Below are 25,006 nucleotides of genomic sequence, written 5' to 3'. Positions count from 1 at the left end.
TGGGGACACCGAGCAGAGAACCCCGGACAGCGCCCACTGCTCCTCGGAGGCGTCAAGGGAGTCAGTGGACGCCGCTCAGAGGAACTCTGCCCGGATACGTGAACGGATGGAGGATCGGAAATAGGCCTCAGTCACAGGAGACTCCATCAGCCAACCTCCTCACCCTGGTTTTATAGATGGCCGCTTTCGCCAGGGCCAGGAGGAGGTTGACCAGGAGGTCCCGTGACTTTGTGGGGTGACGGATAGGGAGTGCGTAAATAAAAAGGTGAGGGGAAAAGTGCACCCAAAATTTTAACAAAATATCCGTGAGGAGCCGGAATCGGGGCTGCAGCCTGGCGCACTCTAGGTAAACATGCGCCAGGGTTTCCCTCGCGCCGCAGAAGGGGCAGGTAGAAGTAACTGAATGAGCCAGGTGCTCTGCGGGAACTTGAGCTGTTGACTTTGGGTTCCTCTCTTCCCTCAGACGCCATTAACTGTCTCTTGAGTCACACCCCCCACCCCCACACCCCAAAGATTGGGGTCTGTCATGCTGCAGTACACCCAGCTAACGACGAGGAAGCTGAGAGGCCATTGTTCTGGGTTGTGTGCCCTCTCCGAGAGGAGCCTGTAATTCCTGTGCTACACATCCACCCGGACCCACACTGCATGTATGTTGTAGCCTCAGCTTCACCCTAGATCTGCGGTTTGTCATTCGGCTTGCATGCTGTGTGGGGCAGAGCCTGTTTTCCTAGGCGTGTGCAGCACTTAGTGTCCTGAGAGGCTCCCACAACACACAAGGGTCCTCACTATTATTGTGGTGCAAGTGTTGTGCCTCTTACACTAGCATCCTGACCACCAATGCACATTAAAGATTCCGATCCGCTTTTCTCAGCAGTAGGACTGTTAACCCTGCTGCCCTGGCCAAATTCCAGCCGGGCCCTAAACTCCCTGACTATTTTCACTTGCGCTCAGCATCCTTCATCTCCTGTCCTAAGCTGTTGCATAGTGTTCCTGTGTGGTGTTAACCAGCACACCCTAGAAGTGGCCGCACATCATGGCACGTGAAAGCTGATCTTGTTTGGCCTTGTGTGTTAATTTCAGGATCTTTCTTACTTGTCGCTAATGGAAGAGGCGGAAAGAGCCCAGCTAGGTTTTTGATCCCCAGGCTGCATTTGCAGGGCTGACCATTAGGAAAGGTCTGTTAACTTACTTACTGAGCGGGCTTGCCCTGGAAATGCGATGGGTGAGGGTATGGAGCTGCCGCACTCCCATTTCTAACTTGAACCCGGAGTTCCAGCCCAGATGCCTGCAGTTCATTCACCTGACTTTATCTGGAGGCCGCTTTTTATTCATTTGAAGAAAAACAAAAACAAAAACAGACATTCTCTTTGCTCTTCATTTTGTGCAGTCTGTCCTGCTGCAGTGGGTCTTTGTGGCCCATCAGTCTGTGCTTCCCTCCACGCAGGAGATCTACAACCGTTCATCCATCTCGCTGCAGTTTCCAAGTCCGGCCTGGCTTTGGCACGGTGCGTGTTCATTCTGCCCGGAAAACCCCTTAAATCCTCACTTGTACACAAAAGGAAGATTTACATTCATTCGTAACAAACCGAAAGCCGGACCCTGCTGGAATCTTGCTCCGCCTCTCTCCCGTGTGTTATTTTTAACTTCGGTTTAAACAAACCAGGTGTGGGTTGGCTGGAATTTTCCCATTTATGGCATTGACCGGAGTGGTGGCTCAGAACACACGCTGTTCACACGTGTCTCCCCCCACCAGCTGCCCCCTGCCCATCTTTGGCACTGAGAGCCCATCTTTTCAAAACAGGCGATCCAGGGGGGCTCTTCATTTTAGCAGCTTCAACCAATAAGGTGCCACTCGGGCAAGCTCTGAATCTCAGTGACCACCAGTGGGTGCTGTTGCAAACACTTGCAGCTGAAGAGAGGGTGTCTTTTCCCTAAGAGAGGCTGAAATTGGCCACTGTTACCAACTAGATTCCTAGATCTACAAGAAGCTACACCTGAAGCTTTTTCTGTGGCGAATCCGAGGGGGCCTCGCAACAGGCGAAGATGTGCGGGTGAACGTGGCTTGGAATTGGGGAGGGGAGACAGGCCGGCGCTCTAAGTTGAGGAGTGGCTCCAGCATTCCCTGAACCAGCTCTTCTTCTGTTGTTAAAATCCGGGCTGTCGTGGGAGCGCTCTTAGCCCTTTGCAGCCCTGCCAGGGCTTTCGTCCGTTCTGAGTGTTTCAGAACTTGGGTTCGCGTGGCTGGGAGCGTATCTGTCAGAACGTCGCTCGCTCCAATGAGCACCGCAGCCCTGCACCTTTGCCACCTTGCCGGCCGCAAGAACCGGTGGTGGAGAGCTAACAGATTAGTGCAGGGTGGCACCGATTGTTTGGCAGGTCCGGAACCATTCACCTGATTGAAGAGGGTGCTTGGTGTGTACGGTTTGCGATGGGCTTCGTGCACAGTAATCAGCCCTTGGCAAGGGGATAGGTGGTGGCATCACCCTGCCCTAGGGGTCTTGTTGGGGGGCGGGGTGAGGCAGAGAGGGGGAGTGACTTGTCAGAGGCCACGGAGGCAGTCTGCAATAGAACCAGGATGCAAACTCGGGGCTCCCGCTGCTGTGATCGGGTCCCGCCTCTTTCAGATGTGCCCTCTGGGTGTCCCTTTGTCCCAGCACGGCTGGAATAGTGCACGTGTTACACGAACTCACCGGCACAGGCTCACGCGTCTGCAGCAGCCGCCGGCTTGTCTTGGGCGTGCTCGGAGTGTCCCAGCAGGGTGCTGTGGGCCTGCGGGCCGGTGCTGTGCCGTGGAGGGGAACACAGCCAGGGAGGCGGGTTCTCCGAAGGGCGAGCAGCCCCGTGGTGGCTGTGTCTCGGAGCTCCCGCCCAGCCTCTTTCAAAGAATCAAGTGCAATTAGATTGCGCTCTGCTCCCTGCTGCTCCTTGCTCCCCCCAGGCCCGCGGGATCAATCATCGGGGACGCTAACAAGATTTTCCACCTCTCTCCGTCATCTGATGCCATCTCCAGCTGCTGCTGTTGCCGGGGAAATGGCAGCTCCGGTCCTGTCCTTGGCAGAACTGCCGCTGACCGAGGAGCTGCTGGCTAATCCGTGTCCGACCCAGGCTGCTGCTGGGAGACGGGGGAGCAGAGGCGGGTAACTTACAGCAGGCAACTTCGATCGTGGGCTTTTTAAATGCAAGGGGCAGGCTGCTCTCCGGGGCTCTGTGCTGCTCAGTCGTGACTCCTGTGGCCAAGGGAGGAAAGCAGTGTCGGCAATATGAGGTGTTGGGCCGCGAATCCTTGTCCTTCCTCTCTGATCCCATCTGCCCCCAGCTCGACGCAGACTGGCTGCATCACTTGCACGTCAGATTGCTTTCGGGACCGTTCTACGGGTGCCCTCGCAGGCGACCCAAGTCCCCATTTGTGCTGAGCAGCTCCTGTAACTGTCTCCTTTGAGCTTCCTTCCGCAGATCCCTAGTGATTTGTCCTCCCATCCTGCTCTCCGGGGTTTCCCGATCTTCCCTTCCCAGTAACTCCCTGCTGCCCGCTCAGCACGCCAGCCCCAGGGCCTCTGCATTAATCTGCCGTTGGCCCTGCAGGCGGAAGTTTCCTTTGGTGACTTTGCCTCGCTACAAACAGTAATGCATCTTCTTTCCCCTGCTGCCTCACCCTCCGTGCATCGGAAAGGGACCAGAGACGCAGCGTAACCAGACACGTAGCCCGTTATCTCCAAGCCTGACTGGAAAGCAAATGTTGGGGCTGCTCTCAGCAGCAGAACAAAACCCTAATACAGCTGCCTTCTGACAGCGAGCATTAGCCCTCACCTGAGTATGGTGGGAAGGGCTCAGCCGGGGCCTCGGACAAGGCATTTGAAATGTCTCTGCCCTCTTTGAACTTCTCTGTGGAGAACAGAGAGGCCCTGACGATTATTCCTGCTTGGTTTTGTTCCATTCGAAATTCAGGTCTTGTCCACCCTGTCTTTCCAGGAGGACTCTATGGACAACTGGAGAACTAGTAGGGTTCTGTTGTTATGAGACTTTCAGGAGATCTTCTGTGACTCTGCAGTAGGATGGGATAACTGGATGTAATGAGCTGGAACTGAGTAAAGTCGGGCTGTTAATCGCAGTTAACTCACGCGATTCACTCAGAAAAATGAATCGTGATTTTAAAAAATGAATCGCGATTACTCACACTTATAACAATAGAATACCAATTGAAATGTATTAAATATTTTTGGATGTTTTTCTACATTTTCAGTATTGATTTCAATTACAACACAATGCAAAGTGCACAGTGCTCACTTAATATTATTTATTACAAATATGTGCGCTGTAAAATGATAAACAAAAGCAATAGTATTTTTCAGTTCACCTCATACAAGTACTGTAGTGCAATCTCTTTATTGTGAAAGTGTAACTTACAAATGCAGATTTTTTTTTTGATTACATAACTGCACTTAAAAACAAAACAGTGTAAAACTTTAGAGCCTACGAGTCCAATCAGTCCTACTTCTTATTCTGCCAATTGTTAAGACAAACAAGTTTGTTTACATTGACGGGAGATAATGCTGCCTGCTTCTTATTTACAATGTCACCTGAAAATGTGAACAGATGTTCACATGGCACTTTTGTAGCCGGTGTTGCAAGGTATTTGCGTACCAGATATGCTAAATATTCATATACCCCTTCGTGCTTCGGCCACCATTCCAGAGGACATGCTTCCATGCTAATAATGCTCGTTAAAAAAATAATGCATCAATTAAATTTGTGACTGTACTCCTTGGGGGGGAGAATTGTATGTCTCCTGCTCTGTTTTACCCCCATTCTGCCATATCTTTCATGTTATAGCAGTCTCGGATGATGACCCAGCACATGTTCGTTTTAAGAACATTTTCACAGCAGATTTGACAAAACACAAAGAAGGTACCGATGTGAGATTTCTAAAAATAGCTACAGCACTCGACCCAAGGTTTAAGAATCTGAAGTGCCGTCCAAAATCTGAGAGGGACGAGGTGTGGAGCAGGCTTTTAGAATGCTTAAAAGAGCAACACTGATGCTGAAACTACAGAACCCACACCACCAAAAAAAAATCAACCTTCTGCTAGTGGCATCTGACTTAGAGGGTGAAAATGAGCATGCGTTGGTCCGCACTGCTTTGGATTGTTATCAAGCAGAACCAGTCATCAGCATGGATGCATGTCCTCTGGGATGGTAGTTGAAGCATGAAGGGACATATGAATCTTTAGCGCATCTGGCACGTAAATATCTTGTGATGCCGGCTACATCAGTGTCATGCGAACGCCTGTTCTCACTTTCAGGTGACATTGTAAACAAGAAGCCGACAGCATTATCTCCTACAAATTGCAACCAACCTTGTTTGTCTGAGTGATTGGCTGACCAAGTAGGACTGAGTGGACTTATAGGCACTAAAATTTTACATTATTTTATCTTTGAATGTGGTTTTTTGTACATAATTCTCCATTTGTAAGTTCAACTTTCATGGTAGAGATTGCACTACAGTACCTGTATGAGGTGAATTGAAAAAGACATTTGGTTTTTTGTTTTTTATAGTGCAAATATTTGTAATCAAAAATAAAGTGAGCACTGTAGACTTTGTATTCTGCGTTATAATTGAAATTAATATCTTTGAAAATGTAGTAAACATCCAAAAATATTTAAAATAAATGATATTCTATTGTTTAACAGCGCGAATAATCGCGATTAATTTTTTTAATCACTTGACAGCCCTAGAGCAAAGGTAAATCTCAAATGAAATTGCGGGGCAAGTCTCCTAATGGGGAGCTCCATTAGACCATGTAAAGGTCCCCCCCCAGGGGAGGGACCCCGCCTTGGTTCTCCAGCGTCCTATGACACGGCCTCGGGGGTGGGAGGCAGGTATGGATGTCTGGCTCTCCCAGGCAGTCTGCGTGTCTGCCTAGGGCTCTGTGAGCCATTGCCGTTCGTATTTGTGAAATGATGCTGTCTGTGCAAAGGCTGTGCCTCCAGACCCCATGTTGGGACGTAGTTGATCGTCGAGGCCAGCCATTCCCCATCTTTCCAGGGCGCGGTCACCATGAAGTGAGATCCCAGGGGATTGTGGGAAAGACAGGCTGCATAGGTGACTCAACACCAGGCCTGATGGTATTTTAATACATTGGCGGTGAGTTAAGATTGAAACCTCCAAGCGATACCCCTCCAGCAAGCCCCACAATGCAGGGAGGGAGTTACGGCTACTCTGAGATTAGCGGAGCAATGGCTGGCAGCAGAGGGAGACTGCACTTAGCAGGGGGACTAAGGTCTACTCTGCAGGGTAACCGGACATCCCCTGTGCACATAACCACGTGATGCTTTTCGATCTTGCGTTGCACGCGGGCCCAATCCTGAAGAGTCAGTGTTTCGTTCGTGTAGCCGGCGTCACTTGGGTCTGGCCTTACGTTAGCCATGGAATAATCTGTGTGGAAGCCGCTTGGCCTGCTGCCCATAAACATGTTCACAACACGGCTAAATGACTCTGTGCCCTGAGATGGTTTCAGAGATCACCCCCTCTCCAGGCACCCAGGGATGGATTTGGAGCTCAGTTATGCTGTCACGCCGAGAGTAACACCGCTGATTTCAGTGGCATGGCTCCGGCGCTGTGCTGGTGTGATGTTGGAGAGCAGAACCTGACTGCTGATAGTTCAGAGAAGGGCCTGTTTTTCCTGTGTCCTGATCTTTGCTCCCCAGATGAGACCAGCTTTCCTTCCTCCGCCCCCCTAAAAGCTAGAGACCGAGCCCTGGAACCTGGCACAGAGCAAGGGCGGCAGAAATGAGACTTCATAAACCATATGTCAGAGGCAGGCTGCAGGCCAGAGTTTAGAACCTGATCCAGGGCCTATGGGGGTCAGTATCTCTCCCCTGGACCCTGTCCCAGATCGCTGCACCCTCGGGCTCTGGGAGGGCGTCCAGGTTGGAGCGATGTCCCGGCGACGATGCAGAAGGGTTGAAAGCCCAGCCTAGGTTCCTCCTAGGTGTGCCCGTCTGTGGTGTGCTTAACCCTCTCTCTCTCTTTCCCCGTGGCTGACGTAAGCTTTTCTGACCACCTTTTCGACAGCTCTACGTGAGCGGGGCGCGTAAAGCGGACGAGACGGGGAGCGAGCTCGCCGCACGCTTACTGACCGAGAGCGATGTCCAGAAGGTATTGCACGTCGCTGGTGGTGGCCAGGGCAACGCTCAGGCTGTGGCTGCTTTCGTTAATTTCTTTTCCGCTGCAACAAACCGGGTGATGTCAGCAGCGCCATCAAGCCCGGGGGGGATGGAGGGGGAGGGGATGCCATGCTTTTGCCCGTGGTTCTGCACCCAGCTGTCAGGCAAGTTCTCCCTGCACCGTCCAGCTAGAGGAGGGAAGGAAATAAGACCTGAGCTGGCCCAGCGCCTGTTGGCTTGGATGGGGGGGTGGCGTATCCCAAATGGAGGGTGAGATTTTATCCTTGCTTGGTGCTTTCTGTCCCCAAGGGCTTGGCCCTGATTGGGGAAACTGAGGCAAAGCCCCAGGGGCTGGCAATGGACCGAGGTGGGTGCCTGGCAGGCCCCTGTCTAAACCACACAACCTCGCCCTTCGCCCGCCCCTGCTAAAATTCATTTTACGTTCACACAGACCGGGATTGGATCTCTGAGCAGAGCCGACCGTTACGGATGCGCTCCACTCATAGTACCGTAGTGCCTCCCAACAGTCCTAGGAGCGAGAGACAGGCCGGTATTCTCCTCCCCCTTTTACAGATGGGGAAACTGAGGCAGGGTGCCGCATGGAGTCCTAGAGTCAGAGTCATGAAGTTCAAGGCCAGAAGGGCCCCCCCAGATCATCTGCTCTGGCCTGTCGCATGACCTGGGCCACTCCCATCAGCCCACCCAACCGAAACTGAACTGAGACCGAAGTATCACAGCTCGCAGGAGACTAGACTATGATGGGCCCCAAGCATAGACTATCCGGGACCGAGATGCACTAGTGCCCGATGCCCCTGCAAAGGCAGAGATACCCACAGAACCCCAGCAAGTGCCCTTGCACTCCAGAGGAAGGCAATCCATCCTTCCCCAAGGTCACTGCCAAGCTGAGCTGAATTGGACACAGATCTCCTGGGTCCCAGTCCAGTGCCTTCCCCGCCAGGCCATCCTGCCCCCTCCCTGTCCTGCCTGCTTTGGGAGCCCAGGTGGATTTAAGCTCTGGCAGCAAAGCACGACTGGCCCCTGCCATAGTCTTGTGCCCAAGGCAGGTCTCCTGTGCCCCATGACTAGGTGAGAAATAACCCAGCCACCTCACCTCGCCGATGGCTTTGCGAGGCTCTTTGAACCCGCTCTTGGCTGCCTTCCTGGGTGTAATAGCCTAGGAAAGGGGCTGGGGTGCCCCAGAGCCTGGGGAAAGGGAGCAGTCGATGATTTCCAAGGGCATCATGTTGGAGCAGGTACTTACTGCCCTGCTGTCTTCCGCTGTCTCTTTTAAGACAGAGGATGATTCAGAGGCTAAAATATGAGGGGCGGGGGAGGAAATCCACCATTCCATTTGGACGTCCCTGGCGCTGACATCCCTGGTTTGTGCAAGGTGATGGCACTTTGGGAATGAGCCTGCACCAATCACGTGTGTGTGTGTGTGTTTGCGTGTGTGCGTGTCGCGCTAGTCTCACGTCCATCGCTCTGAATACGTCCTGGCTCGCCTGCCGGGGGGGGAGGGGAATAGCGCGGTCGCCCGTTGGATCCAAGATAGCTGCCCGGCAAGGGCTCGTTGTTACTTGCTTCTCAGCCTTCCACGTGCGTGGCAACCGGGAAGCAGGAAGGCAGGCTTAGAAAGGGAATATCTGAAGTAACCCAAGCCCATCAGGTTGCCGGCCGGGAGACTAGCCCAGCGTACTGTTATAAACAGAGAGCCGCCGGCTGGTTCCATCCTACGCCATTAGCCAGGAACCCCGGGGCCTTCCTGGGAGTAGATTTCCAAGCAGTGTTGTCAGGAGGGCTGGGCCCAGTCCTGTAAGGTGCCAAGCGTCCTCGAATCCCAACGATTTCCGTGGGAGTGGACGGGCGTGCAGTGCTGCCGCGAGAGGCGCTGAGGACCCAGGAACGGGCCCATAAAATCCACCTTTGCATTGAATACGCCCTTTCCAAATCTTATGTCAAACTGCAAGTCTTCTAAAATCCTTCCATTGCTGTCCCCCACCCCCCTAAAAACCCCTTAAGTATGATAGGGCAACTGATCAGGCATGCGCTAGAGAGGAAAGGGCGCAACATTAATATTGGGCGTTGAAAAATGTCCTGTTGTTGGGCCACACCGGGCAGACCTGTAGTGAGCTCCGTCCTTCCTCCCCCTCGAAACCCGGACGCTTGGGGCACCGCTGTTCAGGAGAAACAAGCCAGAGCACGCGCCAGATCCTCAGCTGGTGTGAACAGGCGTCGCTCCCTTGAAATCAGTGTCGCGCTGGCAGTTAACGCCAGTTGCCCCTAGGTGTCTTGGGTAGCTCCCCCAGTGGGGCTATTGAGTGATTGGGGGGGAGTCTCTGTCCCCTTCTAGTTCTAAGGGCCCTGTTGCATGAACGGCCTGGAGTAATTCTCCTGCAGCCTGTGCTTATAAACGGCGTCTCCCCCTCACACACACTCCCTGACCTTGTTCCTGAATTCCCAGCCTGGCGAGATTTGAAATGGATTTTTTTTTTTTAGCAGTAGATGGAGCCTCCCGCCCTGGTTGGGAGGCTCTGACCTGCGTTCCCGTTTCCTCCTTCCTTATCAGCTTGGTAGCTAGGGAACCCAGAGAGGTTTTCCGAAGCCGGGGGCCGTGCCTGGGCAGACAGGCTCTTCATTGAGCAGCAACTTCCTGGAGAAGCCACTTAGACTGTCCCTCCCGAGGAAGGGAGCAAAGATAATCTCCTAACGAAGGAAGGCGGGCCTGGCCAGATGGAACAGCTGAGAAGTATTAACAGCCGGTGGCTCACAATACAATTTAATTACAGAAAACCAAGGGAGCCATAAAACGTTCCCTCTCCTTCCCTCCCTCCGGGCTCCTTGCTGACGGCTGCGGGAAAGCTTGTCGTTTGGTTTTAGACTTCTCCCGGGTTTGCAACATGCATGCGCATCTTGGGAGCGGGGTTTTGTGGCTTTCCCTGGGGAGTGGGCTGAGGGGTGTGTGTAGAGAAACCCTTGCGGAGCTTGTGCAGCTCACCAGAAAAGGAGTTCTCTGAGGCTAACCCTCTTTCTCCTCCACCTTTGCATGCTTCAGGGACAGGGGATGGGAACAAGCTCTAACCAGCTGGCCTGGTGACCTCTTGATCTGTTTATGCCACTGGTCCTCTGGGCCGCTCAAGGTCTGCAGAACCCTCCTTGGGCCTGAGCTGAGTGAAAGTGTTTGAGACCCTGAAGGGGGCGGCCTGTGGGGGAATGACCCAGGTCGGCCGAACAGGCCGGGGGAACCCCTCGCTGATTCACTCGATCAGCGTCTCCCGTTTTGGGTAGGATCTTGCCTTTGCTTCAGACCCTTCCCATCGCCAGCCACCTTTCCTCTGCCAGCTCCTTCCCTCCAAGCCCGGCGTTCCCTTGAGCCGAGCTGCCTCCAGCTGCCGCGGCGTACCGCTTCCTGCACTGTTTGGTAGTGACGCTTTGGCAACCCAACCTCGGTTTGCATGCAAGGCAGGACAGTTCCCCTTCCCATTGCATCTCAGAGGAGGGGGGGACCCTTATGGCTCTGAGATGAGAGACGGCCGTAGTCACTCCACGTAAGCTCTGCTACTTGGCTGCACCTCTTTATTTTACAGGTCGCTTGGCGATGCATCTTGAGTGGTCCTGGCTATTGCAGGGATAGAAAAAGCCGCCAGTCCAAAAGATTAGACCTGGAATTGGCCCAGTCTCCCTCTTTCTTACCAGAAATATCCTGTCACTTCTGGCCAGAAGGGAAAATTAATAGAGGCTCTCCCCTTTCCCCCAACCCCTCCGAGGTTGAGCTGCGTTCCCTAGATAAACCTGGGGACACAATGGAGCATTGGGCCAGGAGGCTGAAGGCTGGGGAGCATGTCTCAGCGTTCGCTGTGGGCTGGCTGGAAGGGTGGGGGCGGGGTCTCAGGGCACGGCGACCGTGGCCCTGGATCGTGGAGAAAAGGGAAAGCCAAGCCCAGCGCGCGGAGGCGGTGCTCGCACGTTTTGCCTCTCGCTCGCACGTGGAGCCGTGTTGCTCTGACAGCTCCCTTCTCAAACGCCCTGGAGGCTCCAGCAGTCCTAGGCCTCGGATCCCGGGGCACAAACCTCCCTTCCGGGGCTGACCTGTGACAGTGTTTTCTACGAAAAACCACTCTCCTTCCTCAGGTGGCATTCTGCCCCTACTGAAGTCAAACCCCTGCTAATGGCAGCGAGTGCAGGAAATCTCCGCTTTCTGGCTCGTCCTCTTCCGGGGGGGTGGGGTGGTGGCCGATGACAGGAACTCTCTGTGCTCCTGGAGGTAGCAGCTTCGTGTAACTCCATCTACCCCTGTTTCTGCCATCCCCCCTCTGGCTCCAGGGAAGCCCTGCGCTCTGTCTGGCAGGGCCCTGCTCCTTCTGTCCTCCAGATGTTTCCTCTTGGGGCTTCTGTGCATCTTTCTCAGACCACACTTCACTCTCTAGTCACCCCGGTAGGGGAAAGGACCCAACCTGGAAATAACCCCCTGAATCTCCCGAGCCCCCCAAGGGGTCACAGGATCACAACAGAGGCTGGATAGAATCTCAGGGTTGGAAGGGACCTCAGGAGGTCATCTAGTCCAATCCCCCAACTTTTTTTTTTTTTTTTTTTTACCCCAAACGGCCCCTCTCAAGGATTGAACTCACAACCCTGGGTTTAGCAGGCCAATGCTCACACCACTGAGCTATCCCTCCCCCTGATTAAAAACGGCTCCATTCCCTCTTCCCTCCCAGCCCCTACTGGGTAATAGTCTTCCATCGGCCTTGAACAGCCCCAGGGAGAATGGATCTGCCCTGAGGGGCAAAGCCCGGTTGGACTGAATTTCTTTGCAAGGTAAAGCAGCAGATGAAGGCAGGGGGCACGGAACGACCCCGCTACCCTGCGGTCATCTCCTGTACCCATCATGTGTCTGCTTACAAGGAGAGCGTTGCCGTGTGGTCCCTAGAGGTGACTTGCAGAGTTTAATATTAAACGGGTGGATCTGAGCCTGACAACGGGAATCTGAATTCTCCCAAAATTTGGGGGTGCGGGAGGGGCGGTATCTCAGATAAATAGCGTGCTCCCTGTAAATCCTGCCTGCCAAAGAGAATCTAGTCCCTGGGGTTCAGGGAGGGATGGGGGACATGAGATCCTTCCTTTCCCGTAGGTCAGGTACAGCTGTGGCACTGTATGGATCTCTCTCCGATCTAATCCTAGGCGTCCGTTAGTCCCTAGCTCCCTTGGTGGCTCTGGGTAAGTTGGCACCTGCAGAACGAGGATTGTCCCAACTGCCTGTGGCCAGGTGGGTTTGCTCAGGGATGAGCCTGAGTGAACTGGTGGTTTCTCCCCATCGCTGACACGATGTAAAGAGAGAAAAATCCTGGCCGCTCCCTGTAGGCCAGTGACAGGTTCACGGTCTGATTTCTCTGAGGGGCCGGCTAGCCACTGCTCCTGTGAGAACTGCGGCTTAGAGGGTCTGAGCTCGGATCTCGCACCGGTACATGAGTGTGCTTGTCAGCCCTGCGGCTGCCGACTTAACCTGACCCAACCTTAAGCTCTTCTCTGCTCACAAGCCCCCAGTGTGACCTTGTAGTTCAGGGCTTGGCTCATGTTGCGGTGGAGCTGTGAAAATGGGCAGATTGGCCTGCCAGCCCAGCGGATTTTAATAGGCCGGGGTCACCACGTGATCATCACTCGCTTTCTCCCCTGTCTTTAGGTGTTCGACAGCAGTTCTGACGCTATCGCGGTTCATGCCATCAGTGTGCTCACCTCCATCATGAGCAATTCACCGTCGGCCAAGGTAAGAAGTCGGGAGGCCGACCCCCTTGGTGGTTCTGCTCGGTTGTAAGGGTGGGGGAGTGGGATGAAACGTGTAGATGGAAGGGGAGATTGTTTTACCAAGAGGATAGCACACGTTGAACTAGGACTTGGGAGACCTGAGTTCAAATCCTGGCTTTGCCACTGGACTGCTGGGTGATCTTGACCAAGCCAGTTCCTCTCTCCCTGCCTCAGTTTTCCCATCTGTAAATTGGGCATAATGACACTGCCCTCCTTTGTCAAGCACTTTTGAGATTGGTGAATGAGAAGAGCTAAGTATTATTAACAGTAATAGTCATGAGGGAGAACACACTGGAATCTAAACCTAGTCTACTTCCAAAGGGCATCTGCAGGGTCTAGGACTGTGACCAATGGAGTATACTGGGGGAGATGATGTCCAAAAGAGAGCTCCTACTGCTAGGTGTGGCTGGGTTTCATTTTGTGCTGTAGGATAGGCCGTGCTAGTCCATGTCATGTAGGTTGAAGGGCAGTGTCCTAGTCTGTGGATATTCACCTTGCCATTACTGGGAATCCGGGCAAAGTCAGGTACTCCTCCCGGTGCAGGTGACAAGACCTCGGGCAATCTCGGCGTCTCTAAAATAGGAGCTTCTGGCACAACAAATGTGGAAGGGTTGGGGTAACTGAAACCAACCAAACCACTCTGCCATGAAAGTTGAGTCTGGGAATGAAAACATCTGCTGGTGTCTTTAACTTTCACGGCCTTGCCGTTGGTTCTTGCCGCTTGCCTTGGGTGATCTCAGTATTCTGGGATGGAGAAGAGCTGTACAAACTAAAAGGCAGAGCAAATGGGGATAAACTAGCCAGGAATAAACTTAGGCTGGGAATGAGAAGATGGTTTGTAACCGTCAGAGTAGGGGGGTCCTGGAACAGCCTCCCAATAGGAGAAGTGGGGCAAACAACCAAACTAGTTTGAAGAGGATGCTGGATACATTTTTGGATGCCTGTGATATAGGGGAATGGACTTGATGCCTGAAGAGGTCCCTTCCAGCCCTGTGTCCTTTCTAGTCACCAGTTGACTGGATCTTGTCAGAGGGTTTTTTTGTTTTGACTGTTGTCTCCATTAGATGCTTGTATGTTAAATAAAACTGAGCTGTTGGTAGATTTCTGGCCATCTTTTAAAACCTCCTTTGATAATTCCAGCATTCCGTGTTGTCTCGGCTCTGTAGTCATTTTCCTGGCGGGCTTCTGTGTCTGTAGTCTGCTCTTTGGGAGCTCAGTTCTGTCCCTGTTTCTGGGAGTCTGGGCCGACTGGTGCTTCAGCGGCACCGCACCTGGTAAGAAGCGTCTGTAGGATGAGGCCCTAGGATCGGACTTGAGAGCTTGGTGAAGAATCACCACACGATTCAGTGGTCTCCTAGGCCTTGTCTACACTGGCAGCAGCGTGTAGGGTCAATATAGCTACACAGCGCAGTGAAAAGCAGGCTGCGTGCACGCTGCAGTGTGTAGCTACATGGGGGCAGTGAAGGCCCTGGTGGGGACAGGCAATGGGGAAAGGCTCCGGCAGCCGGTAGGCAGCAGGACTCTACACTGCTCTAAAAAAAAAGAAAAGAAAAAAGGAAAAAAGTGTAGATGGAGGAGGCACCGTTTGAGTGCATCGAGACCATGTAGGGTACATACCCCACAGTTCTGGTGGGTCTGTACCCTACTCCCCTAAGTCATGTTGTTTAGGCTGCACACTCCCCAACCCAGCTATACGTATGCTTCATGCCTCCATGCGGGTGCCGTGTAGACGTACCCTTCCTGAGTGGTTTTGAACAAATTGTACCAGGCGGCTGTTTTTTCACTCCCGTTCGAGTTCCATTACCACGGAGTTGGACCTGGGTTTGGTATGGCTCGGCTCAGGTTTGGTTGTATTCAGTGTGCCACCGAAAAACGATAACGGTGACCAGTTTGAACGGGTTCCAGTCAGAGTGGAAGTACATTGAAAAAAGCGAGTTGAAACTTAAAAGTGAAAATCTTTTGATTTTTTTTTTTTTTTGACCATTTATTTTTTTAACTTTTTTATGCGAGTTTTCTTGGTGTTTTTTTTTTTTTTTTGCATTGTCAAATCAACAGGATTATTTTGGGAAAACTAAAACAGCATCTGCTGATATTTGCTCTTTCATCTTGGACCTCTGCAGTGAAGGAATAAATCTGATTTGGAGCCTGGGCCCTGCCTCAAGTGGGGCGACTGGAGGGAGTTGCTGCCCCAGGTGCTGGGGCTGGTGGAAGGAGGCGTGAGGCGTTATTTTACGTTTTGGGACCAGAGAGCGGCCTTTTACGTAGCAACGTGTCATGTGCAGGCAGTTCCCCGAGCTTCTCCTCTCCTTCCCTACTCTTGTGAGCTGGTCGTTTCTCTCATTTTCATCTCATTTTAGGGGGCAAGGCCTTTCTGGGAGTCAGCACAGGCCTGCTGGTTGTTTTGTTGTTTAATAATGAAAATAAGATCAGGGTTTTTTTTAAATATTGATCGTAAAAAATGCAGACCCTTTATTTTAACTGATAACCCCAATCTTTCTTCAGTTCAGGTTCTAGATAGGACAGACTTCTGGTTTTAGTTTGGTTCCAGTTCAAGTAAAAATACCGTTTCGAATGGGTTCCGGTTCCACCCCCTGTCCGTCACCCCTGCCCTGTGCTTGGGTGTATGGGGCCATGGCGTGCACTTAACGTGGATGCGTGTCTTGCTTCCAGGAGGTGTTCAAAGAAAGGATTGGCTACTCCCACTTGTTCGAAGTTCTCAGGTGCCAGAGCCAACCCACCGCCCGCCTGCTTGAGGAGCTCCTGAACATGGTAAGGGCTGAGCTCTGCTGCAGGGTGGCTCATGACTTTGCAATGCCCGGCCCCAAGTGTCCCGTTCCCCAAACGGGATTGGTGGGGCCGGGAATGCTACAACACTGCTGTTTGGCCAGGCCATGGCTAGGGGCTTGAATCTGGTACTGTCTCAGTAGAGGCTGATAGTTTTAGAGCCAGAGGTCCTGAGTTCAATCCCCATTGCTGGTGACTCGCCCAAGGCTTTTGCTAATGCAGGACTGCTGGGCCGGTGGGAGACGCATGGGTTACAGCCCATCTGCTTTCTCACGGTCCTTTGCTGCTCCCTCTTCACTCCCAGTACAGTGGTGGTGATTCCCTGGGCCTGACCTTTTTATAGTCTGTCTTTTGCAAGCCCCCCCTTGGAGCCGGGTGGGAATTTGGCCCATGCAAGGGCAGTGCCATGTTTGCTGACCTGTGGTTTGTTTTGTACCCGTGCCCATACCACCCTCCGTCCCTGCCTTGTGCGCTAACCCAGCCGGGTGAGTAACTGCAGCTGTGTCCTCGCTCTGAAGATCGAGGGCACGATCGGGAGTGACACTCACAACAAACACACCATTGTGTAGCGCGTCAGGAATCCTCGGTCCGCATCGCCCCGAGGAAAAGCTCTTTCCCGTGAACGCCACGGGCCCAGTTTTAAAACGGCAAGTGCAGGGAGCCCTGCCCCCCAGTTCCATTGAATCAGGCAGCTCGCTCGTTTCCAGCACGCCCTGGAACCAAGGCGGCGTAGGACAGAACGCGTGCCTGGGGTCTGTTCTCCGAGCGGGTTTACATGCCCTGGGACGGACTCTTCCAGAGGGCATGGCTACATTTGAGCTGCAGGTGTGAGTTCCAGCTCGGATGGACGTACCCAGCCAGCTTTCCGCACGCTAGTGCGCTAAAGACAGAAGTGTAGTCCTGGCGGGATGGGCTTGCTGCCCCTAGCATGTTCCCGCCTGGGGTCCTAGGTACGTATCCTGCCACCCACGCTGCCGCAGCGACGCTCATGGTGTTAGCCCGCAAGCTCAACAAAAGCCACGTGTGCGTGTGTCCACCCGAGCTGGAAACGACCCAGCCAGCTGCAGAGCCGTCATGCTTCCAGCGTCGCACAAGTAGAGGTCAAAGGCAGCTATGAATACCCGTTAATGGACCAGGAGCTGCCCCAAGATGGCACAGCACGTCTGTAAGAGCTGGGATAGAGCCCATCTCCTGTCTCCTAGCCCCGAGCCATGTCCGTGAGATGGTACTGCTCCCAGTGGCATGAGTCAGGCCCTACCAAATTCACGGCCATGAAAAACTTGTCACGGACCGTGAAATCCAGTCTTTTGTGTGCTTTTACCCTATACTGTGCAGATTTCACGGGGGAGTCCAGCGCTTCTCAAATTGGGGGTCCTGACCCGAAAAGGGAGTTGCAGGCAAGTCGCAAGGTTATTTTAAGGGGGTGGCGGGATTGCCACCCTTACTTCTGCGCTTCCTTCAGAGCTGGGTGGCTGGAGAGAGGCTAGGGTGACCAGACAGCAAATGTGAAAATCGGGACAGCGGGTAATAAGAGTCTATATAAGAAAAAGATCCAAAAATCGGGACATCTGGTCACCCTAAGAGCGGCAGATGTTGGCCGGGCACCCAGCTCTGAAGGCAGCACCCTGCCAGCAGCAGCGCAGAAGCAAGGGTCACAATACCATATCATGCCACCCTTCTGCGCTGCTGCCTCAGAGTTGAGCGGCCGGAGAGTGGCGGCTGCTGACTGAGGGCCCAGCTCTGCGGGCAGCAGCGTAGAAGTAAGGGAGGCAATACAATCAAAGGAATACGAATGAGGCATCCGTTCCACCTGTTCGTTTGTCTCTGGTGCAGCGTGTCAGGCATAGCCCTTGGCTTTCCCTCTAGAGATCGGGGTCAAGATTTCTCTGCCTTCCACGGAAGAGACACGATTACTCCAGGTCCCAGAGGAGGGGGAGCTCGCAGAATGAGCCACTTCCCTTAATTGTCTTGTCAGCTGAAGACAGTTGGCAATACAAAGGGCAGGAAGAAAGCCTTGCTGGGGGAAGATGCCTTGACAGTGATAAGGCACCAGAGTTCTCGTGTTAGAAACACAAAAGGTTATTTCTCCGTTTGCAAGTTATGGGAGGCCTCGGCCGCAGTTCTGATGTCCATTCAAGCGATACCATCATCCGCAGCGCTTGGCTTCCTCAAAAGCAGCTGCTTCGTCACATTGCTGGGAACAGACTAATTAAAGCACGCCGGGGCCTCTGGCCCTGGGGGATAGGGCATGAAGGGGGACGTTAATAAGGATCTGGGTCTGATGGGAAAGGACAGCCAGGGAGCCGTTGAGAGCATTCCACTTGCAAACCATGAGTATAGCAGTGAAGAGGTTGGGGTGGGGGCCCTGATCCAGGATTGGGGCCCTGGTGCTGTTGCCATGCGACTAATAAAGAAATGGACGTAGTTGCCAAGCAGCGAAGCCATTTCCGTGTCTTCTCAAGGACTCCAGAGGTGCCGTTCTGGGGCATTCGCAGCCCCTCGGTCCTGTCGTGTGAGCGATGTCATTTCTAGATGAGGCGGATTTGTCTCTCACCCTTACGTGCACAGATGCATGCTTACAGCCTGGCTCTGAATCAGAACTTCTTACTGACATGGGGAGAGGCTGCAGATGGACTCGGGGGCGTCGGCTCCTTTCCTGGCCCCCAGGCTGCATGTCTTGGTGCTGCCTTGCCCAGAAGTCTGAATTGGCTGATAAAATATTTCCACACAGTGGGTGGGAGGGGGAATTCATCCATAATCAAATTCCCTCTACAGTGATGCCCCTGGTGGGCTCGGGTACAGGGTTAACCCAGGACCTCTGGATCTAAACTCACGTGCCTTTTAATGCCTGAGCCAACCTTCCAGGATCAGCGCAGCAGTAGCTAGCCCATAAATCTCTATCGGTGTCCCAGCCTCCAACGGGGCAAACCTCGCTCTGTCCGTCATGTGCGTCCTGTGGGTGGAGCAGCTCACGTACCCTGGTGGTGTCTGGGATTGCAAGGTGCTATTTCCACCTCGTGATGAGCTAGGGCTGGTGGGAGCCTCACACCCCCTCCTCTGCTGGCCCGGTGCCCCTCTCACTTCCCCCGTCACACCCCCCACCCCCCGCCTGCACGTGACCTACATGCCCAGCTGCTTCTCAGCTGAGCCTTGGTGCGATGCACCCGCCAGTCTGTGTGGAGTCGTGCATAGACACTGCCAGAGGCGATGCATGAGGGAGTATGGGGGGGGGGTCAAGTGCCCCCCTAGATTGGCATGCCAGGGGTAGGAAGGGAGAGGAGCTCTGTCCTTCTCTCCCTGGCAGCTGGGTGGGGAGCAGGATGGAGCGGCTTCTGCCTGAGGGAGCCTGGCTGGGAGGCAGAAGCCGCTTCATCCCGCGAACGTGCACGGGGAAGACGCAGGGAGAGGAGGACCAAGAGCCCCCCCACCGCAGATAACATGGGGCAGGGAGAGCGCTACGGCCCCGGGCTGGGGGGGGCGGGTCACTGGGCAGGAGAGACACGTGGGGGGGGCAGTCACGTGTCCTCCCCTTTAGCTTGTGCGCTCCCAGTATACAGAGAAGCTAGTCGTCCACGGACGCTGCCGTGCGTGGTGGGATGGCGTTCTCCATGGTTTGGAATGCCCCATGATGCGTTGCGACAGCACAAGTACCACTGCCCCCGGTGGCCCGTCCGTGGGCTGAGCGCGGAGCAGGCTGGGTGCTGACCCTGCCGGAGGGCAGCGGGGAGGTGGGCCTTGGGCCGAGGGACGTGACCCTGTGGCTTCTGTCTCGCCAGGCAGTAGAAGGCGACCACAACGCCTTCCCTGTCCGACTCATCCGCAACGAACAGCCGCTGCTGATGCTCATCGCGTGGCTCCCCGAGCTGAAGTCACGGGACCTGCAGGTGTTCCTGTCCGACTGGCTGAAGAGGGTCTGCGACGCCTCCCTGCCGAGCCGCGTGACCTGCGTCAAGGCGGGGATGGTCAGCTGCCTCCTGGACGCCCTGGGCGCTGAGCGGGAGCTGGACCGGAAGTGCTCCGAAAACCTCATCTACCTTCTGCAGGTGCTGGGCGGCCTTTCCATCCGGCCGGGTGAGCTCCGTCAGCTCATCAGGCTCCTCGGGACAGAGCCCGGCAAGGGGCCCCACCCTTACACCACGCTGGTCATCCGGGCGCTCTCTGGCATGGCGAGGAAGGACCGGTCCGAGAGGGCGCTACAGTACTTCGACCTGACGCCAAGTATGGCGGGAATTATGGTGCCGGCCATCCAGAAATGGCCTGGGAGTGGCTTTGCCTTCCACGCCTGGGTCTGTCTGAACGAGGAGCCCGGAGACTTGCCAGATCTGCCCACGAGGCTGAAGCGGAAACAGCTATACAGGTAGGGCTCGCGGAGGGGAGTGGGGTGTGTCCACCTGCCTCCTTTCCTTCCCTTTCGTGTGAACAGGAAACCCATTGTAGATCCCTGGAGTTTGGAAGGCAGCCAGCCAATAAACACAGTTTTAAGAACGGAAGGCTGTTGCCTCACAGCTCAGATTATTTAGGCGACTGAGTGGTTACTATGGTACGCTTTGTGGAAGTGCTGGGTTCCTTTATTGTAGGATTGTGTCTCAGCAACGGCAATTTGTGTTGACCAGCGGCTACTGTAGCAGTTCAGGACAACTGCCCCAGTATTTCCTCTCATGGTCTATCAAGAGTACCCTTTCCAGGCTCCTCAGCCATCACCACGGTTGGTAGAGACCCAGGTCTTCCTCCCTCCTGAGCAGAGTTTTCCCAGGCTGCACAGTTCCCTGCCTACACTGTAATTTCCCTGAACAGTGTGTTGCCAGCAGCTATACGTTCCCAGCAAGCACATTTATTCCTGAGGTGAAAGCATTACAAGGAAAACAATCAACCCCCCCACACACACCCACACACAAGCTAAGCTTACTAGAGGTCACCCATCAGCCTCATGGGGCCTTATGCACTCAGGTCCTTCCAACCCTTCCCAGAAGGTTTGTCCCCCTGCCCCTCTCCCTCCACCTTCCTCTCTTGGACAAAGTCCTGCCTGTTTGTTGGATCAGAAAGCCGGCCCAGAGTCACTTTACCAGGCTATTTATCCAAAAGTCCTTCCTTTGTCCGCTGGTCTCTGGAGAATCTAGTTTGACCCAGTATATGCAAGCTTCCCCAGAAGTTGGTACTTCTTTGGAGGGATTCGGGGGAGGATACAACCTGGCTGATTTACCTTCATTACCCCCCTGCCCATTGCCTGGAGGAGCTGTGGCAGCCCTCCCCCCCTAGAGTAGAACAACACCGTCAAACAGAACCATTAATTTAAAACAATGGACACTGAAGATACCTCATGGGGTTGCAGTCTTTGTCCCACCTCCCCCTATAAAGAAGTTGCATCCAGTGCCGGCCCACAGTAATACATATGCTTCATACTGTGAGTTTTTTTTCAAGGGTATTTCAGGAGATTACCTGTCACAGCAGTAAGAGTTCCTGTTACCTCTTGTGCATTCATCACTCACATTAGCAATGACATTAAATACCTGCAGTGCCCACACAGCTCTGGGAGAAAGAGCTGGAGTCTACCCTGACATAAACATTAGCAGAATGTTGCATGAGGGGAAGGATGGCACAGTGGTTAAGGTGCTAGTCTGGAACTTGAGAGACTTGGGTTCGAGGCCTTGCTCTGCCACAGACTTCCTGTCTGAACTTGGGCGTGTCACTTAGCCGCTCTGAGCCTTGGTTCCCCAGCTCTCCTGCCTCTCAGGTGGCTGTGAGGATAGATATGGCTCTGTGAGGTGCTCACAGACTAGTGTGATGGAGGCTAGATAAATACTTAGAGCAGAATTGATAGCGAAGCTCCAGCCAGGCTAAACTCAGGTCTGTCACACCTATGCAGCTCAAGCATTAACAGTAGGTGCATGGTGCAGCTTTGGGCAGAATCTGAAGACCACAGGGTCGCGTCTCTAACTTGGAGTGCTGATCCTTTATTACTGGGGGTGGTGCACGGGATGAGAAGAACCCAGCTTGACTCTCAGATCCCAGGGTGAAGTAAAACCCCACTCGGGCATAGAAACTTCCCCTTGAGCACTCATCAGCATGGGCAGCGGGTATAATAGGCAGGGGAGGCTCGGCCATGGGACCCCCGGTTGCAGGTTTTGGTGGCAAAGTTTTTGCTTTGTTATGGCCATGCAGGTTCCAGGGCGGCTGAGGCACATACCACCTCCTCGGCCACCCCGGAACCTGCATGGGGCATATCAAAAGCGTCTTCTAACAGACGCTTTCCCCAGGGTGGGTTGGGTCCGGGGTGGGGAGGCATGGGGCAGCTTCAGCCAGCCCGGAGCTCCTCCAGGTGTGTGTGTGGGGGGGTCTCCTGCAGCTGGGGGGAGGTGGGGGTCTTGGGGCTCCAGCCTAGGGAGGGTGTGGGCGGAAGGGGCGGAGCCGGGGGCTAGCCTCCCCAGAGCGGGGCCACCCGCCGCCCGTGCTCGTCAGCTTTTCGCAAAGCACCCAGCGGGTCTCGGTCGCTCCCCCTGCATCCCTCCCACCCCAAGCTGTCTGCAACCATCCTCTCTGCTGGTTTGACTGTCCTTCTCCAGACTTTTACTGCACACGCTTCCCGCAGCCGGTCCCTTCCACCGGCCTCCAGGGCCTCAGGCCAGCTCCTAACCCCCAAGTCACCGTTCTCCCTCCTCCTTGTGACTACCCCTTCAGCTTTTTCACGGCCAGCGGCACCGGCTTCGAAGCGTTCTTCACGGCCGACGGGATGCTGGTGGTGGCGGTGTGCACCAAGAAGGAATATATGACGGTGGCGCTCCCAGACTTCACCTTCAACGATTCTGCATGGGTGAGTAGGGTTCCTTAACGCTGGGATGGGACATCCCCTTTTATTCCAGTGCCTTCTGTTCCAGCCAACCCATGCCCTTCCATTGGCCTTACCTGATGGGTTAGTCCATCAAGTCTTCATCCTGCTTGTGGCAATCTCGAATTCACTTGGCCACGGGGCGGGGTGGGGACAGCATACACCCTGAAATGTGACTTGGGTCTATCTGACTGGGATTGTCCGGCCTACTTTAAAACTAGCCCCAGCAATGGCTGGACCAAAGGCGCCAGAGAATTCTGCCCTTTGCCCACGTGCCGTAGCGTTTCTTGAATCCGTTCCGAATCTACAGGCTGTTCATGTCACGCAGTGACCCTCTGCTCTTCAGTTACAGCAATGGGTTTCCTCTGAGCCCTTTCGTCATGGGGGGGATCCCACTCCCCTCCCCCAAAAGATTGAAGCCAACCTATTTAAACGTGTGTGCGGCACCTGATATGAAGACAACGTGATGGTCAGGATGCAAATTGCTAGGGTCACACTTAGCAATCCCAGTGGAGGTCAGGGCCCAGTTGTGCTAAGCTCTGCGTATGCATGGACTGAGAGACAAAGAGCTTACAGTCCAAACAGCCACAGGGTGGCAGGGGAAGCAGAAGGCAAGTGACTGGCCCAAGGCCACTCAGGAGATCATTGGCAGAGCCAGGAATAGAACCCAGGTGTCCTGGGGTCTGTACCCCCTCCACCGGACCATATCTCAGGCTGGTGTCTGTAGGTAGAGAGAGACAGCAGCCCAGGAACAGGCAATTCATGAAACAGTAGTTCAGGGTCTCTTCAGTGCCTCCCTCAAGGCAGTAAATCATACTTGGTTTTCCCTCTGTACAAGGAGATAATAAGGCTGGGAGGCAAAGTAGTTTGCTGAAGGTCACACAGGGGAAGGTTCGTAACTGGGTTCACCAAAGAACTGGAGAAATTCACGGAGAAGAGGGTCCATCAATGACCATTAGCCAAGCTGGTCAGGGACGCAGAACCATGCTCGGGGTGACCCTAAACCTCTGACTGCTTCTGGGAGGGGAAGACAGGGATGGAGCTCTCCAAAATTGCCCTGTTCTGTACGCTCCCCCTGACACTCTGGGATGGGATACTGGACTCGAGGGACTATTAGTTGGGCCTGGTATGGCCATTCTTATGATCTGACTCCCAATGCCTTCACTGAAAGCTCTGAGACCTGCAGACACATCCTAGTGTAACGCCGACAGACCCCGGTCGTCGGCGGGCGGGATCGAACCTGCGACCTCTGGAGCTTAGTGCATGAGCCTCTACCACGTGAGCTAAAAGCCAACGGGCGGTTCGCTAAGGCTGAAGAGCAGACTCATTAATCTCTCTCTCTGTGGTCTGGGTGCCACTAGATGGGACAGAACATCACACCCAGGAGGTGTGTGGGTTACACTAGCAAACGTCTGTCTGAAATAAACACTGCTGCAGGTCTGTGTCAGGTCTGCCTGGGGAACGAGCCACTGGCTGTTCAGTTCTGCAGCTCCACTGCAGCTATATGCACCTGGGCTGCGAGCGTGTCTCTGACAGGCTCTCGCAAGCTGCTCGGGGGTGAGCCGTACCAGCGCTTGCATGGGAGACCTTTGGTGAGCCCCTAACTGCTTGAGCAGTGTGTTGGGGATTTGGTAGGTGACGCTCTTCCCCGTGAGTCTCTACTGAGTCCATGGCCCAGCATAGAGCTGGCACTGTGCTGCTGGACCGACAGCAGCCATCACGGTCCACTTTCCCGAGTGCAGAGGGGCTTAACTGCGCTCACCGGCCCGGGTTCTGGCTGGCGTTCCGCCGCAGTTTCAGTGGGGTGCAGTGTGTGGTTCACCCCCTGCCCTGCGGTGCGGGGACAGCACTGCTGTCTGTCTTACGCAGCTGGTGCCTTCCCCCCTGTACGTCCACCGCAGCCTTGAGAAGCTAAACATCCGTTGATCTGTTATCTGGGGTCCTGAGCTGCCCCCCGATTCCAGGAGGAGATGGTTTGGATTGGGGGCAGCTGGCCGGGGGAGAGTCTGGGAGGAGGGCGTCCGGAGCCTGAGTGCCTGGCGTCTGGAAGGGGGGATGAGCGTAGCCGGGGCGGTGGGCTCCTGCTTTGTATAGTCAGTAAAGGGGCAGGGTTGAAGCTGGCGCTGACTTCCCCCCCCCCCCCGCCCTGCTCTCTCCTCCAGCACTGCATCGACATCGTCCACGTCACCGGCCGCCGGCCCTTTGGCCAGAACCTGGTCAACATCTACACAGACGGGCAGCTGCAGCAAGTGGCTCAGTTGCGCTTTCCTTCCCTCAATGAGGTAACGCGGGGGGACCGTCTGGGTGCTGCTGCCTTGTTCCCCTCCCAGCTGTCCTGGGCCAGGCCCCTCGCCTCCTAGGTGACCCAGACAGATGGCGCTCTGTCCTGCCACCCCCCCCCCGGCTTTCCACTGCTGACTTCGTTAGTTCCCTGCTTCT

At 54.5% G+C, this 25,006-nt stretch overlaps 1 protein-coding gene across 1 annotated transcript in view; it reads left to right on the top strand.

Moving 5' to 3' along the window:
• Positions 1 to 25,006, top strand: part of NBEAL2 (neurobeachin like 2) — a 186,933-nt gene that overhangs the window by 116,066 nt on the left and 45,861 nt on the right. Inside the window, 5 exon segments of the mRNA XM_034759758.1 lie at positions 12,839 to 12,922; positions 15,631 to 15,729; positions 19,521 to 20,101; positions 22,420 to 22,552; positions 24,730 to 24,849. Coding sequence (XP_034615649.1) covers positions 12,839 to 12,922; positions 15,631 to 15,729; positions 19,521 to 20,101; positions 22,420 to 22,552; positions 24,730 to 24,849 — 1,017 coding nt within the window.

Source organism: Trachemys scripta, chromosome 2 (assembly GCF_013100865.1).
Source record: "Trachemys scripta elegans isolate TJP31775 chromosome 2, CAS_Tse_1.0, whole genome shotgun sequence".
NCBI lineage: Eukaryota > Metazoa > Chordata > Testudines > Emydidae > Trachemys > Trachemys scripta.
This window is presented reverse-complemented; position numbering and strand designations above follow the sequence as displayed.